This window comes from Corythoichthys intestinalis, chromosome 22, assembly GCF_030265065.1.
Source record: "Corythoichthys intestinalis isolate RoL2023-P3 chromosome 22, ASM3026506v1, whole genome shotgun sequence".
Taxonomy (NCBI): Eukaryota; Metazoa; Chordata; class Actinopteri; order Syngnathiformes; family Syngnathidae; genus Corythoichthys; species Corythoichthys intestinalis.
The window spans coordinates 9371310-9389967 of record NC_080416.1 but is presented as its reverse complement, the minus strand read 5'-3'; the positions used below and the strand labels follow the sequence as shown (position 1 = coordinate 9389967).

The 18658-nt window shown below is 39.4% G+C and overlaps 1 protein-coding gene across 4 annotated transcripts in view; it reads right to left on the bottom strand.

Moving 5' to 3' along the window:
* hivep1 (HIVEP zinc finger 1) overlaps positions 1-18658 on the bottom strand; it is a 77450-nt gene that overhangs the window by 18624 nt on the left and 40168 nt on the right. For all 4 annotated transcript variants that reach the window (XM_057827357.1, XM_057827358.1, XM_057827359.1 and 1 more), the window contains one exon: positions 4622-4675. In XM_057827357.1, coding sequence (XP_057683340.1) covers positions 4622-4675 — 54 coding nt within the window. The remainder of the gene's footprint in view (positions 1-4621; positions 4676-18658) is intronic.

The following is an 18658-nucleotide window of genomic DNA, read 5'->3' as shown; positions in this document are numbered from 1 at the left end:
CACTTGACATAATGATCTAACATCGGGCACGCCAGAACAAATCCACATGTTGGACCATTCATCATCATTTGTTGGCTTCGCTAAAGCGACTCAGGACACGTTACATAAACCTAATTGTGACCTGTCACAGTTTCCCGCCTGGCGAAGGTATTTCCCAAGGTCACGGTTCCTCCAAGGTATTTTTCCGTAATTAGACCGAGGAACGCCCTGTCCTTTCCTAATCTGTGCCCTTAAAAGCATTGCGACGACAAAAATACATTTGGACCAGTTAGCTTCTCTTCGCAATCTCTTCTTAATCTCATTAACTCTTTCAGTGCCGTTGACAGTGAAAAACGTCCAATTACGTGGCTCTTCACATCCTTCTGCTGTGAATTTGGTGTCAATATGTTCAGAACAATAATTCAATTATCGCTCGAATGACCTGCAAGTGAGACAGTTTCATTATTTATTTTGTACGAAGCGTGACTCAGCAGTTGATCGGGGAACTTCCATTGGTGCTATTTACGTAGAGCTAGTTTGTTTTGCTAAGAAGCTTAGCTAAAAGCCATTGACAGCGATAGGTGTCAAATCCTTTTGAACTGGCAGCCATCGAATGATCTATATATTATCACAAAGTTCTAGTTGCTAAAATTCCCCAAATCCACTGAAATTTGTAATTGAATGACATATTTTCACTATATTAAACTTCTATTCTTACAATTTTTTACCAATTACTGGTATAACATTTCCAAAAGCTACTATAATTCATTCTAGGGCTGCAGCTATCGATTATTTTAGTAGTCGATTAATCGATGAACTAATTAGTTCGAATAATCGAGTAATCGGATAAGGAAAATAAAAAAAATTAAAATACCTGAGCTAAGCGTCAAACGGTATTAAAAAAAAAAATCAATAAATGATGATCTAAGTATAACAATTGGCTAACTTGCATAGCAAAAGTCCGCTAGCTTAAATGCTGTAAAATGCTAACTTTTTTTTTTTTTTTTTACAATGCTCTTAACAAATGGTTCACACACATATTCCCACAAAAAACGGCCAAATATACCTATAAACTAAATTACGAATGCATAAAAAAAACTTTGGCTCAAACAAAAACTTAGCCTTTGTTGGTCTTAACAGGGAGCAGCTGGATTAAGCCATGTGAAATGAGGCAGACTAGAGGGCAGTGTATCCACCCAAATCAATAAATCTAAATGCAAACACTTTCAAAACAAACCATTACAACGCCACTTTAATTAAACAAATACTCGAAGCAGCAAAATTTAATTTGAATCTTTTTTTCTAATCGAATACTCGAGTTAATCGATTAATCGTTGCAGCACTAATGCATTCATTCATTTTTCAAGCCACTTATCCTCACGAGGGTCACAGGGGTGCTGGAGCCAATCCCAGCTAACTTTGGGCAGTAGGCAGGGTACACCCTTTAATAACATATTTTCCCCAAGTGGTATAACTGATTAGAGTTTTATAATTTTTAAAATTTTATTCATTTTATTTATTTTTTTAACCATTTTCAATTCACAACTTTATTTTTTTTTGGTTTGTTTTTAATTCACTGAAATTTACTGGCATTTATCCTATAATTAGTTAATTACTGTTTTATACTTTTTTTGAATTTCAAAAGCAAATGCAATTCTCATCAATTACAAAATTGAATGAAATATTTTTCCTAATATTAGAATTGATAACTGTTCTATACAATAAAAAATGTCAAGTCACAAAAATATCTAAACGCAACAATCATTCCATATTTTCCCAAGTGATTGATCCCAACTGATTATTTCTATAAATTAAAAAAAAAAAAAAAAGTGATAACATTTCCAAACGCTACTGAAATTTACTGAACTATTTTTCTCAGTAAAAATGAGTGAAATGACCTTTGCCAAAGAGTCAAAAGCCATGATAGTTTTAAAGCTTTAACCATTTTTGATGTAAATGATATTTTAAATAATATAAGGTTTGAATTTGAATTAACTTTACAATAAGGGTCCCTTAACTAACATTAGTTAATGCATTTTTAGACAATAACTAATGTTTGAGTAACATTTTAATAATTAAAATAATCCATTATCTAACATAAATATATTAATTAAAATTAGTTAATGCATAACCAGACAGTAACTAATGGTTCAGTACCAAAGTGCATTTTTTGCACTTGACTCTTGAAATTGGGATATCACCTCAAATAATGTTTTATTGTTTTCAATATGTACAAGTCTGGTTGTGATTGCTTCAACTTCATTCATTTGAACTATTAATGGTTCATCTTATCTTCTACCTAAGGGTTACATGTGGTACACTTTATAATATAGCTCCAAAAAGCATTCAGTAATGGTTAATTATGGTTATGGGGAGGCACTTTAAGCATTTGTAATTTCTTAGTTAAGGGACACATGTGCTACCCTTTACAATAGAGTATTCAGTAGTACGGCAGTTAACTATGGTTAAGTAATACTTATGAGGTATCTGTACGCATATTTTAAAATTGGTATTAGGTAACTAACGTTAAATAATACCGTACTTAAAGTTAGGCTTGCAACACCCAATGACTCACAGAAAAATGTTTCGCAATTTGGAAGAATACATTCATTCACTTGGACAAGTATACAATAATAACTGTGTATTAGTATACGAATGTATATCTGAATTAATGTTAGGTTTTGCATTATATTTTTCACAATGTTACTTAACCATTAGTTAGTCTGGTTATACATTGACAGATTTTAATTATGCCTTGGATTCCATTGGCACATATGTAAGTCGATGCCATTGATGGCCATGGACGTCCAAATTTCCCATTCATTTTCAATGGCGAAAAAAATTAATGTCCCCAAATTAAAAGGAAATGACCAGATATCAATAGGACGTGTCCCCCAAATGTCCTAGATTCCATTGACGCATATAGAAGTCGATGCCAATGACAGCCATGGACGTTCAAATTTCCCATTCATTTCCAATGGCTTTTACATTGCATTGGGCCAGTTTAGACAGATGCCATCGACGGCCATGTATGTCAATTCTATTGATGCTAATGTACTTGGATTCCATTGACGCATATGGATGTCGATGCCATTGACGACCATGGACGTCCAAATTACCCATTCATTTTCAATGGCAAAAAACAAATATCCCCAAATCAACCCAAATCAGGAAATTACCAGATATGACTAAGGCACGCCCCCCGAATGTCCCCAAATGACCTGATAGGACCAGGACATGCCCCCCAAATGTGCTAATAGGACCAGGACACATCCCACAAATGTCCCCAAATGACCTGATGTGACCAGGACATGGCCCCCAAATTTACCAAAATGACCTGATATGACCAGGACACATCCCACAAATGTCCCCAAATGACCTGATATGACCAGGACACGGCCCCCAAATGTCCCCAAATGACCTGATATGACCAGGACACATCACCCACCTTTTGAAGGTGTTACCATTTCATCAATTTGGATTAAAAAGCTTTACTAATAGCACCTACATTTTTTTGGAAGTGGAAAAGGGAAAACAAGAGATTGGGTAAGAGGGAAAAAACCAACAAAGTGTACCATTTTGTGAAGATTTAACAAAGAACAAATAATTAGTTCCGATCCAACCCAAAAAAATTGTACAATTGGCACCCAGATTTTTTAGTTGGAAAAGGGGGAAAATGCCCTGATATGACCAGGACGTGTCCCTCAAATGTCCCCACTTGACCTGATAAGACCAGGACACACCCCGCAAATGTCCCCAAACCAACCTGAGCGGGGTTAAGATCTGTATCTCCACACAGTAAAGCCCTAGTTAATATATAAATTAATGTTAGATTAGGCAATACCTAATGTTACTTAAACATTAGTTATTGTCTAAAAATGCATTCACGAATATTAATTAAGGGACCTTTATTGTAAAATGTTACGGAATAAACTCCTACCTCGGAAACATTCCCGCCAAAGTTTGGATCTTAATTTTTAAAGCAACTCTTGTTTGTCTATCAGTGCCAATGAACCCAACGAGCTAAGCATTCTCTTTTAAATCATTTTCTAAACGCTAGCAAGTTATACAGAGGTACCTTTACCTACAAACGTCCAAACATGCAGAATTTTCAGGTCACGACATGCCTCAACGGGAAAATATTGCCCCTTGTTTTGAAAGAAATTTCAGGATACGACAGGAAAGAACACAATCCCAGTGGTTACTAAACGTAACATACTTATTGCTGCTCTGTCACTGGCTATTGCTTAGCATCTTCCTGGCATCCAATTGGCTAAGAGGGGCTTCTACTGTATGTGTATTTGTGTATCCCAGAGTCTTCATTCGCCCTTCGTGCCATGAGGCGTTCCGACAGCTTTACATGAGTGTACTAAGTTATACTCTTTATTTGTCACGTTGTGCACGACTCTCATTTTATGTTCATTGTGCAATAATCTAATCTTAATATGTATCGTTACATGTTTTGATGCATTTAAATGCTTTTTTAAAAGATTTACGTCTGAATTTATGGAGGCTTGGTACGGCATTGTCATGGAAAACGCTTTTCTACTAATGGAATTTTCAGTTTATGAGACTACGTCCAGAACCAAATAATTTCGTAAGTAACAGAAACTGTAATTTGAAAAACCCAAAAATCTCTTACCTTTAGTCGAGCTCGTCGGGTCTTTCAGCTCCTTCTGGGCTTCTTCGATTTTATCTGCAACGGAAGAAAAAGGCCCATTTTCAACACAGATGCCCACGAATGAAAGTCATGTTAGCGGGGATTCCTCCCACACGGCCGCTGTTAAATTAAAACCAGATATTCTTCCACTGTGCCTTTCCATAATGGAAACTGCCGTCACTTCTTGTGTAATACAACCATAGGAAACAAACGGATAGAGCTTTCAATTAAAGGTAATGGGAAATCAGCTCTTAAGAAATATTACCGGTACTTGCAATGCTAACAACTCTGAACGTTGACATGGCATACAAAGACCATCTGAACTTGAATAGTATAAGCCGTTCACCTCCTGTGACCGTGAATGGAAAAATACATCCATTCTGACTTTTCTGCTTTATGTGACATCATATTTGGAAGCCGGTCCTAGTGTTCGACCGCACAAATGTTACGGAAGGCCTAAAATAAGGATGTTCTTCCCTCACTGCCAAAATCATGGTAATTCCATGCCGGGAATATGTAGAGAAGCGAGGACGAGGTCAGTGGATTATGTCATTGTGTGTGTTACAAGTCACACCCTTCTCCGTGGCTTTCCTTCTATCCCGGGCGCACGCCACCCATTACATAATGCGTTCCCATGCAGAGCTGCGGCAGAGCAAAACAAAGGCACCCAGCCAGCAGAAACACGGCAACGGTATTTGTTTAGAGCACGTCCGTCGAGGTATTAGCGAGTTCCGTTGAGATTGTACATTCTCCCTTTCGCTGTTGCGGTATTCCTCAACTAAATTCTTGGATAGCGGTGAGATGATTTGGCGGTTCCTTGTTTGAACAGCTTGCCTTATTACGGCATGTCTTGTATTAGGGCGCACCGGTCGATCGTGGTATGCGTAATTGGTGTAACGGTGTACATTGTGTTAGCGGTTTGTGTATGATTTAAATTGCCGTTCTTACATAACTGACCACGAACAAGACCCCTCGTGCTGAATGACACCCGTGAAGTCATGCTCAGAAACAATGAGTCAAAAAGCACCAGGTCCTTAACCCTTTCATGCACTCATTTAACTCATTGGCTACCTTTGACGGCGCTAAACTTCCCATCCATTTTGACTGAAGGTGTTATCATTTCATCATTTTGGATCAAAAAGCTTTACTAATAGCGCCTAGATTTTTTGGGAAGTGGAAAAGGGAAAACAAGAGATTGGGTAAGAGGGAAAAAAAAACAACAAAGTGTACTATTTTGTGAAGATTTAACAATGAACAAATAATTAGTTCGGATCCACCCCCCAAAAAACTGTACAATTGGCACCCAGATTTCTTAGTTGGAAAAGGGAAAAAGCGTATATATGAAAGGGGAAAAAACCAAACCAAATATATTATTTTGTGAATCTTTAACTGCTAACAAATCTGTTTGGATTAAAAAAAAATACATTTACAAATGCCACCATGATTTTTTTTTAGGTGGAAAAGGGAAAACAGGGTGAATACAATGGGGTATTTTTTTAAGGTGTTACCACTTCATCAATTTGGATCAAAAAGCTTTACTAATAGCACCTAGATTTTTTGGGAAGTGGAAAAGGGAAAACGAGATTGGGTAAGAGGGGAAAAAAACACAGTGTACTATTTTGTGAAGATTTAAAAATGAACAAATAATTAGTTCAGATCCACCCCCCCAAAAAAACGATTTCTTAGTTGGAAAAGGGAAAACAGGGTAAATACAATGGGGTATTTTTTTAAGGTGTTACCATTTCATCAATTTGGATCAAAAAGCTTTACTAATAGCACCTAGATTTTTTTGGAAGTGGAAAAGGGAAAATTAGAGATTGGGTAAGAGGGAAAAAAACCAACAAAATGTACTATTTTGTGAAGATTTAACAATGAACAAATAATTAGTTCCGATCCACCCCCCCAAAAAAACTGTACAATTGGCACCCAGATTTCTTAGTTGGAAAAGGGAAAACGAGTATATATGGGGGGGGGGGGGGACAAACCAAATGTATTATTTTGTGAATCTTTAACTGCTCACAAATCAGTTTGGATAAAAAAAATAAAATAAAAAACTTTTACAATTGGCACCTTGATTTCTCAGGTGGAAAATGGAAAACAATGAGCGTATGAGTGGGGGACAAAAAACATAACGTATTATTTTGTAAAGGTTTAAACACTCCCAAAAAGAGTTCGGATTGTGAGCAAGGGAGTCCGCCTCCTTTTTGGTTGCTGCCATGACAACAGCACAATCCTACGTGACTGCACAGTGCTGACTGGGATGAGGTGCAAATGGGATTAGTAGCGCCCCAAAGGCCAGAGTCAGGTCCTTGGTGCTGGTTCAGGACTGAATTCTAATGCAGAACCAAAATCTTAGTGATCATCAGCACAATAGAAAACTTCAGAAATTCAACTGAACTGATAAAAAGTGTCTAAAATGAGAACCTCTGGAATTTTTTTGTGTTCAAACTAAATTTCTTTACGTAATCACACAAAAAAACAAAACTAAACAATCCCTAGCAGAGGTAAAATGAGGAACCTCTTATCTCTTGGCACGGCCTTCCGACCAACCACCAAGCTGGACATAAAATCGCGTAATTTTCTCAACCGTCCGCACCGTTCGACTTCGCCATGCCAAACAAACGCCATCGGCTACGTCGTGGCAGCTTTTCAAAACGGCGCCAAGAGTCCATATGCGCAGTGTTTACTCGTTTCGGGCCTCTCCGTCGGCTTTTCTCTGTCAAGCTGCCGCTCTCCCCGCGAGCGTCAAAGATCTACGCTCCACTTGTTTTGATATAACAGCATCTGCGAGCTCGCGATATCATTAGTATGCACAACAGCGCACCAGCCTGTACACTCCAAACAGAGACTCTCAGCAGATGGACCCTGTGCAAAAGGTAAAGGACGAGTCAAAGGGGATGTCATTTCCTTTTTTTTTGACCGATACAGGTTGCGGTTTGCAAATCAGGGCAGAGGACAGCTCAAGATAGCGAAAGTGCGGCTTCCGGATTGAATAGAGGAAGAGATAGAAGACGCGGGGCCGAGATGACGAGATGCTAGTCGGCAGCTGCCCCCTTCTTCCTTGTCACAGCGCGGAAGAAGATTATGTAACTCCTGCACCTTCACCAGCAGTCTGAACACGCCCAGCTTTGTGCCTGACACAAAAACCATTGCCGAGACTGCATTCTTTCAGTCAAGGGCATTTGTGCTACAATAATAAGAGAGGAAGAGTCTGGAGTGAACGCTGCAGGTGCACTTTTCTCTGGTATACATTTTTCTAGTTCCTTAACTCATTGGCTGTCTTTGACAGCAATAGAGGTCTAATCCTAGAGGGCCTGGCAATAAAAAAATCATGTTTCAGTGCTGTTTCAGTCACAACCCCCTAGACGTGCAGATTACCGGTTTCAAGGTATGCCGTGGTATGAAAACGTCACGGTTTCAAAACCGCAAAAATGCTCTGTCACACCGTCCCGACGGTATTAGCCATTTTTTATGTCCCAAACATGCAGGGAGAAATCTCTCACTTGCAGCTGTAAGGCTGAGCCCTCCCACACTGGTTGTTGCTCAGTGTCAGTGAGTCAGCTGTGCTACACAATGGTTGGAGGAGGTGAAACTCCATTAAAAAAAAAAAACGAAATCGCTGGTATGGGAATACTTTGGTCACAGAAAAGTTACAGAGGGCCGCGGCTTAGAGGAGCAGGGCCAACCGACATGTAAAAGGAGGGTGGCTGCCGAGGAGGCAATAGCTCCAACATGATTTCGCATTTATACAAAATTAAATGTTAGTAAACACTAGAGGTGGGAATCTTGGGGCAACTTACGATTCAGAGTCTACGATTATATTATTGATGCCCCCTACCCCCACAGCTATTAGCTGCTTTTTAGATTCAAGTCAAGATTTTGCCGATTTAGGAGTATTTTAGAATCTGATTATAGGCCGCCGTCCACCAAATTTGACATGAAAACGGCATTTGTTCATAGATAAGCCGCACTGTTCTATAAACCGCAGCTGTCCACACTGTATTATGGGATATTTACACCTAAAGATATTAACCGGTAACACTTTTTGACAATTTGACAGCGGCATCATAAGACCGTCATAAGACCAAATGAACCACCATGAAGCGTTAAACAAATTGGCTGCAAAGCTTCATTGCTTCAAGAAGCTTCATTTGGCCATCACTGTTCCCTTGGAGGAGTCGGTCAACCTCTGCTGCCACCTGCTGTCAACACTGTTATCATCCAACATGCCTCCTACCATGCATTGCAGCGATACAGATGTAAATAACAATTAAAATTCATGTTCTGTGCTAAATATTTCTTCAGTTACTGTTCCAGTTGTTTCATTAATTGCTTGTTATGGTATCAGGCAACACTTTATTTAACAGCAGAATCATAAGACCATATGAACCACCATGAACCTTTGAACCAATTGGCTGCAAAGCTCAATTACTTCAAGAAGCTTCATTTGGCCATCGCTGTTCCCTTGGAGGAGACAGTAAACCTCCCCTGCCACCTGCTGTAAACATTGTTGTCGTCCAACATGCCTCCTAACATGCAAGACAGCTATACAGATGTAAATAACGATTAAAGTTCATGTAATGTGCTAATTATTTCTTCAGTTACTGTTCCAGTTGTTTCATTAATTGCTTGTTATGGTATCAGGTAACACTTTATTTAACAGCGGAATCATAAGACAATATGAACAACCATTAAGCTCAATTGCTTCACGAAGCTTCATTTGGCCATCGCTGTTCCCTTGGAGGAGACAGTAAACCTCCCCTGCCACCTGCTGTAAACACTTGTCGTCCAACATGCCTCCTAGCATGCAAGACAGCTATACAGATGTAAATAACAAAGTTCATGTTCTGTGCTAATTATTTCTTCAGTTACTGTTCTAGTTGTTTCATTAATTGCTAGTTATGGTATTTGGTAACACTTTATTGGACAGCGGTGCCATAAGACCATCATAACTATGACATGACACTGCCATGAGCATTAATGAATGCTCACGACAGATGTCATTTTGTGTCATGCGGCAAAATATCTCACTTTTGAATAGATGTAAAAGATCCGAGCTGGACATAAATGGAGTTAGTGACATAATTTGCCGGATGACACTTAATGACATCTGTCATAAGCATTCAGTGATGCCCATGATCGTTTCATGTCACAATTATGATGGTCTTATGACGCGGCTGTCAAATAAAGTATTACCTATTAATCCAAATAAATCAACAAATAAACAGCACTGGATTATAAATCACAGGATTTAAAATAAAGGGAAAAAGTAGCGGTTTATAGTCCGAAAATTACTGTCTTAAGTTTTTTTTTTTTAAATGGTCTTCACTAGACCTTAAAAAGTCTTAAATTTAACTTAAAGAAACCTATAGGAATCCTATAGACCCTACTCACCTACGTCACAAAATGACGTGTCGCTGTATCCGGCCGCCATATTGTCCGTATTTTTTAGACCTATTCTCATTGTTTTCAATTAGTCGTGCAAGTTATAGAGCAATTCATGGTGTTATCTGACGCTGTAAACTCATTGGATGCGTTGCATGAAAGGCGTTATGTGGAAAAGTTTCAGTTTATCCATTCGCCAGATCCATATTTAATGCCTAAAATCGATGTTTTTCGACCCGCTGTCTTCGCCGTCTTTGCCTGACATCTGCTACCCTGATATTTACAACTATCTTGTCCACACAAAATCAGCCTATTCTCACGAAAGTTTGAAAAACTTTAAGAGCTTGGAGGCTTATAAATACTTCGTTGCTGGTTGGGTGAAACAGGTCCTCGTCCACTAAAATTCGGCAGGAATCTATCTTATGCTCGGGAAGGTGAGTTATGAAATTTTCAATTCAAAATCTTTTGTTCTTGCTAACATCCACTGTCAAGTCTAATGTATTTCATGTCATTTGTCAATGGAGCTAGGGCTCTTAATGTTTATATGGTTTAGCGATAGCACTCTCACTACATAGATATATAATGTGTAATAAATATGAAGTGCGATAGCACTACTCCAGATTGTCCCTAGTTGAATTTATTTTTTGGCTTTTGACCTCAGTAGTGAAATTGTAAATTAATTGTATGACAACTGTCTTATTATCCCCTTATAATTATATATTTTCAGGTAGTTCATTCACAACGTCTGAGTGTATGTTGTCGGCGATTAGCCTAGCAATGATCTTAATTGTGGTTGTCAGCCCAAAACCCTCTAAATATATATTAAATGCATCTTACCAGATAGAAAATGACTACTGCATAATCTGTGGTAGTCGTTTGGAGCCCAGTTTTCTCGTCGAATAACAGCAGTCCATCTCGCTCTCCTCTCAGGGTCTCTTGGAATACGGTAAAACTTCAAGTCTCTCCGTCTATCTTCTCTGTTTTTGCAACCGACCGCCACACACAACTTCACCATTTTGATTATTAATGTTAACGAGCAGAAAAACACGCCATAATAGGAGGAATTTACGAAGCGCTAATGCATTAACATGACGAGTAGACTGACAACATGGCGCGGGGGCGTGGCTGTGACGTCACGTGAGTAGGGTCTATACACTATAAGTCGCTGGCCCAATCAATTTGTAAAATACTTCATACTTGAATTACATCTTATTCACAAACTCCATCCGCCAACGTAAGAATTCTTCTGACAACTCGAAAGTAAGTTTTCTAACTTTATTTCAGCTTACTTCCTGTAGTGTGAGAGGGCTCAACAGTTTTGCAGCCTTAAGCTGCTGACCCGCGCAATAAGTAGCCACAACCATTGCGTCAGCACCAGACAAATTCGTTATCTTTGCTGACATGCCTGTTAAAGGCCAAAAAACAAAAAGACGGACTCCCCATGCTCGGAAGGCTAATCAATCAATCTAAGGTCAAACCATGATTGGACGCTAAGGAATCCCCAACCAGAGGGAGCGTCCCATTATGTTATAGTCCATTATCATCATCTGTCTGCGTAACTTGGGATGTTTCTCATTATCTACGACTGACTCGCTCCGTCTAATCTACTGGACACAAAGGGAGTGACGGAATGATTAAAAGATGAAAGACTGCCTCAGTCTGTTTTGCGTCTTTTTGCAGATCACTTCCTCAATTTCAGAGTTGCCTGCTGACAAAAACACTCAGATCTCAAGTCTTCGATGTAATAGTAGTAAGGGAGTGATCGTCTTTCGGTTCCAATGACGACTACGTGTCCAATCTTTTTCATTTTTGGTTGGCTAAAAATAAAATGAAAAGTGAGATCACGCTGTGTTTGAACAAGGGTGTGTAGACTTTTTATATCCAATGTACGTACAGTTCTGCTGCCCCCGCAGGAAACTGTAGGTGGCAGAAGCAGCAGACTGGAGGCTCCTGAATATTGGGTCTGCGTGGGCACCCGTGTGAAAAATGAATGCAAGGAGAAAACACTTTAACTCGCTCAAATTGGACATCATTTGTAAAATGAGTGTTCACTAATCTAGAAATTATAGTAATGAAATGTGTAAGTGAGCAGACAGCAACTTCCTTCTTCTTCTCAAAAAAAGGACCTAAAACAAGCTGCACGTCAAAGCCCATCCGGTCGGGACCTCAAGTTCCCTCAAGGTTGTGTTCAGTGACAACGAAAAAAAAACAGACATGGGCGATTCCCCTCGACTGAGCTCAGTGAATGACAGCCGGTGTGTTGCCAAGCGTTGCGTTGACAGGAAGTATGTGTCAGTGTGCTTTAGCATGTACAGTCAAGAAATGGGGTTTGCACTTTTGTTTTTGCTCAGTGGCTGCATTGACTTCGATTGTATCAATAGAAGCCAGAGAGTTAAATGGAATGATCGTTTTTTGTTGTTGTTTTTTTTGCTCACGCAGTTGCTCACAAAGGTGTAAAACTCACCCCAGCCTCACTTGTTTTTAATTGTTTTGACCGTCTATTGCTGTCAATGACACTGAAGAAGGCTGCAAACAACTAATCGATTAATAAATTAGTTGTTAACCTTACTTTAAAAAAGCAATTCGTTAAAGTTACAAATTACTTCTCCCAAAAAGTAATTGAGTTAGTAAGTCAGTTACCTCAACGAAAGCAATTAGTTACTCAGCAAAGTAACTGACGTTACTTTTCATGCTCTACACATTATTACATGATCCATTCTATGACGTCTTTCACATTAAATATGTTTATGTTAACTGATTGTACTGAACTGTCTTTTCAACCTCAATCAATCTTTTTACATTTTTTTTAATTTCACCAAAATAAGAATGTAATAGTTTATGACTAACTTTCAAATGCTGTAAGAAAAAAGCCTTTTCGTTTTCTTGTAGTGCTGAACCCGCACCAAACCGTGATCCCCATACCGAGGTACGAACTGAACCGTGACTGTTTACCGTCACAGCCCTAATATATATATAGATATGGCAGAAAACACAGACAAAGCTGAAAAAGCAGTTTCTGCTCTTGCACCCCGCTTTAAAATAAACTGCTGTATTTTAAGCCAAAAGAACTGTTGTGTTTGATAGAACAATATTGTTTATATGCTGCCATAGCAGATTCATGGCGCACAAAGCCTCTGAACTATTTTTAATTTGTCCGTTTTAACCTGAAAACCTCCATTTACAGACGTCACGCAACCGCTTTTGTTTCAACCTAGCCATAAAAAGAAGTAATTATATTTATTATTCAAAATGTCTGTCATTTTTAGCTTAGAATCATTAATTGATGTCTAATATTTCGTTTGGGGGGGGGGGGGGACGACTTTAAAAAATTATTCACTCGCATATTTTAAACAAATTAAGTCTCAATGAAAAATTTGGCGTCTGTAAAAAAGTCACAGATATCAACCTCATAACTATCGCTTAATTGTATTTTTTTGGTTTTTGTTACTGTCGCGTTTTCCCCGATATGTTAGATGATAAATAATTGATCCAAAAAAAGAAAAATTGAAAAAAAACACATTTAAAAGGGTAACTATATGAAAAAGAAAATCTCAACTACTCCTTGTTATCTGCGATTTCTGCATCGCGACCCTTGTTATATCACCATGTTTCACCCATAAAATTTTTTTAAAATCCGGCTGTGGCCATTCACAGCTGTGTTTTGGATCGAAACAAGGTAAGTACGCGATAACATCTCGTTAAAATTGTGGCGTCTTTAATTCTGCTCTCGCGTGCTCTCGCCTCCAGTTAGGGTTTTGCTGTTTAAAAAACTTTTTTTTTTAAAAATGCCCCCCTGTTCAAAATTTTTCTTCCACCAGAAAATTGAGATTTTAAACTTTCCAATGACGTATGACACTTGAAAATCGGACAATTTTGTAATTTGGCCAAATTGGGGGTCTCAGAGCGGAACTTCAATTCTCCTGAGTGTTTTCCGCCATATATTTTTTAATATGCTCTTCCATCTTTGCTCTAGTTGTTTTGATTAAAAATAATAATAATAATAATAATAATAAATCACACAGGGTTTATGGACTCATCATTGAAAAAAAGTTTAGGGCAAGTGACTAATTTTTTGTTATAAAAAAAACAAATTATTATTATTATTATACTGTAGCATCTACAAGGACAATTCCCACTTGGTGATGATAATGCATACTGAACAGGAAAACAGTCCATTATTTTCAAATAATTTTACCCACCTGAACACCACGAACTGTATTTTGGAAAAAAAAAAAAAAGTTGCCCTAGAGTTTAAGATAATGCTCACCACAGTAAATGCTAATTCTAGCGAGAACCGAATGCTATGCTAACGCTCCGAGCCACCTAGCATCGAGTTTGCAACGGCGTCACAACCCCCTTCCCTCCTCCCCCTTCCTGCTCTGCTCGCTCCATGTTTCCCGCGTCATTCACCCAAACTGTAGTAACGCAAGCCTCCACATACTTAGATACGGTAAAGGCGTCGCAAAGATGGCAAAAGTAATTAATTAGATTACTCACTACTGACAAAAATAACGCCGTTAGTAATGCAGTCACCCTCTAACGCCGTTATTAACAACACTATTGCCAACAAATTTGATTATCGATTTTTGCCCGCAGCTATGAGCAGTCCCGTTTGGGTCCTTGTTTGTGTGTCAAGTAAAGCTGCACGCTCATTCCAGTGATTAGAGTTCACTGCTACACTAAAGTTTAGTTGCTGAATCAATAATATTTACGCAAGAGTTAGATTGTCTTGAGTCGTGTGTGTTAGATCCAGTGTGCCTCCATAAGACGCGAGTAAATGAAGCCATTTGTATTGTTTGTTTTCTTTGTTGATGAGACGCTACTACTTAGCACAGAGCGCTAAGAATGTTAGCGACTACGCTAATCAGTGTCTTTACTGTATTGTGTTTTGGAGAAACATATTAGCATTTGAGTTATTGTTAGATCGTAAAGTTGTCTCATTTTGATTGATAAATAAACCACACACATAAACCCATTCATATAACAGATTGGATTCTCCTTTCAACACAAACTCCCATTCAAACCTTAAATTGTCATTCAAGAGTTTTGAAATTACTTTGAATTACTATTAAACTGTAACAATTATTACTATATATTACTATTAAAAACAGGTTTTATGACCTTAAAAGAGTTCCGTTGCAGACTTCACTTAAGTTGTATTAAATTGAATAGTCATCGATTGTGTTCATTGTTACTTACAACATGCCTAAACAAAGCAACGTCAAGTTAAATTGTCAAGGTAATTGAAAAATGTGACATTTATCCGATTTATCAATTAAAATAATCGTGAGTTTCAGCCCTAATACTGAAACGCGATCATTTGTAGTGAATGAGTAAATATAGATTACCATATTGTTCCGACTATAAATTGCACCAGCCAAAAAATGCGGAATGAAGACAAAAAACCCCCCCAAAAAAACGAGCATAAGCCGCACCGGAGAAAAGGCTAGGTTCATACCGCAGGTCTTAATGCAAAAATCGAGTCAGGCATTAACTTGACGGTCTGAATAGTAGAGGTCGCATAAAGATAGCTATTAAGAGTTATTCAGATAACTGTAGCATAAACATGCTAACAAGTTTACCAAACCATCAGTGTCACTCCAAGTGTGAAAATAACATGTGAAATGATATAATAATGTGTTAATAATTTCTCACATAAGTGGCTCTAGAGTATAAATCTCACCCACGGCCAAACTATGGGGGGGGAAAAAACTGCCATTTAAAATCCGAAAAATACGGTAAATTATGGAATGATTTTGAAATGAATTGATGAATCCAAAGTAAATAAATCATCATTCACAATGCCATGAAATTCATTAATGAATTGGAAAATTATTCCATAGATTAATCTATCAAAGATGGCATGCCCTGCCGATGATCCAACTGGGGCTAGCAGTAATTATAATTTTGACAGCGTAATCAGTCAACTAAATTTCGATGAATTCTCACACTGCCAGTTAAAATGGATTGGACATCTATCTCTGTCAGTGGCACTGAAACATGATCATTGGCAGAGAATGAGATAATGATAGGTTATTCTGTTAAATGACTTTTTTGCCAATAATTCATTCTGAGTACAAACACAGATTAATTTCAATTTTAGCATCCATTAAATTCAGCCTATGTCATAAAACAAAAAGTGAAGTTTGTAAGGTACAGTGCCTGCCATTCAGAACCGGAACAAAAAGTAAAAGGCAAAAATGGAAAGTAAGTCAGACTTTGTGCAACCAGAGGCTTTCCAAACAGGACAAAATGTTCATTTCTTACCGCGTGAGCGGGCTCACGTTTGGTCCAACTAAACGACGAGTGCCTCCTTTTGTTCCGAAGCGAGGAAAGTCAGCACATACATGCTTCTCTGTCAAAACAGTCCCAGCTGTGTTTCCGCCCTATCAGCTGGAGCGCTGCAGCGGTTTTGGGGCGTTGCCAGCGGTTTCCTCAGAATAATGTGACGAGGAGGGGAATTCCTGTAAGGCCCGGGAACGGAGGAGGTGCCTGAGGTGAACGGGGCAGGAGGGGAGGGAATAAAGGAGGAGGGCTGACGTCACTTAAACCGGCTTCGGCACCCTCCGGGGGATCCTTGGCTCCGTTCCCCCCCTCCTGTCTTGTTTGGCCCGGAGGGGGCGGGACTTAATGTTCCCTCCCAAACACCGGTTGCCCAACTTTGAGTGATAGGAGATTGCTGTGTGATTTTCTCTTCCCTTTTTCAGAATGACCTGGGTGTTAACTCATAGGTTACCATAGACGGTGACAGATTTACACTGCAAAAACACACCTCCTTAAAACTAGTTGAATTCCCTTGTATTCAGTGTAAATATACCAGAAATAAGTAGAATTATCTGCCGATGCTTCAAGTAAACTTTACTCAGATTTCTTGAAATAAGAAAAATAGCTCGCCGAAAGTAAGATTAACAAAGTTATTCTAAGCAATAAATTAATATATCTAATCTTAATTCTAGAATAGATATTGTTGAAAACATTATTTGAAAGCAGTTATTTCTTAATTTAGGCGAAAAATGACCAACTTATAGATATATAGGTTTAATAAGAACAAATAGTAATACAGTGGTATGAAAAAGTATCTGAACCTTTTGGAATGTTTCAATATCAACACCTCATCCCCACTGTGAAACATGGTGGAGTGAAAGTCATGATTTGGGGCAGTTTTGCTGCCTCAGGGCCAGGACAACTTGCAGTCATTAATGGAAGAATGAATTCAAAAGTTTATCAGGATGTTTTGCAGGAAAACCTGAAGCAGTCTGTCAGGAAGTTGAAGCTCAAAGGAGGATGGATGCTGCAACAAGACAATGATCCAAAACACACAAGTAAATCAACTTCAGAATGGTTTCAGAAGAACGAAATACACGTTCTGGAGAGGCCAAGTCAAAGTCCAGACTTGAACCCCATTGAGATGCTGTGGTGTGACCTAAAGACAGCGATTCATGCCAGACATCCCAGGAATCTGACTGAACTACAGCAGTTTTGTCGAGAAGAATGGGCCAAGATTACTCCTGATCGATGTGCCAGACTTCTGGTTGAAGCTATTTCTGCCAAAGGGGGGGCTACAAAATATTAAATGTGATGGTTCACTTATCCCCCCCCCCTTCTGTCATTGTTTGCATACTATCCTGATTAAATTATGAAAACCTATGAGTTAAAGTTAAAGCTGACACAGTTTTTTCATCTGTGTGATTTTGACAAAGATCAGATCACATTTGATGGTGATTTTATGCAGAAATGTGAGGCATTCCAAAAGGTTCAGATACTTTTCATACCACTGTATTTACCTAACGTAAATGGAATACCCCTCCATGAGTCATCACCTTATCGTGGTGGAAGGGTTTGCTTGTCCCAATGATCCTAGGAGCTATGTGTCCTGGGGCTTTATGCCCCTGGCAGGGTCACCCATGGCAAACAGGTCCAAGGTGAGGGACCAGACAAAGCATGACTCCAAAGACCCCTTATGATGATAAACACAAATGTTTTCCCTTGCCTGGACGCGGGTTACTGGAGCCCCCCTCTGGAGCCAGGCTTGGAGGCGAGCATCTGGTGGCCGGGCCTGTATGTATGTAGGTCCCCCTTCCCATGAGCTTACCACCTGTGGGAGGGGCCAAAGGGGCCTGGTGCATTGGGAGTTGGGCGGCAGCCAAAGGTGGGGGCCTTGGCGGTCCGACCCCCAGCTACAGAAACTCTTGGGACGTGGAATGTCACCTCTTTGGCAGGGAAGGAGCCCGAGCTGGTGTGTGAGGCAGAGAAGTTCCTAGATATAGTCGGAGTGTCCTGCACACACAGTTTGGGTCCTGGTACCAATCTTCTCGAGAGTGGTTGGAACCACTTCCACTCTGGAGTTGCCCATGGTGAAAGGCGCCGAGCAGGTGTGGGAATACTTATTGCCCCCCGGCTTGGCACCTGTATGTTGGAGTTTACCCCGTAGAGGAGAAGGTAGCCTCCCTCCACCTTCAGGTGGGGGGATGGGTCCTGACTGTTGTTTGTGCTTATGCACCGAACAGCAGCTCCACTCAAAGAGTCCTTGGAGTGTGTGCTGGAGAGCGCTCCCTCTGGCGACTCCCTCGTTCTGCTGGGGGACTTCAACGCTCACGTGGGCAATGACAGTAAGACCTGGAGGGGTGTGATTAT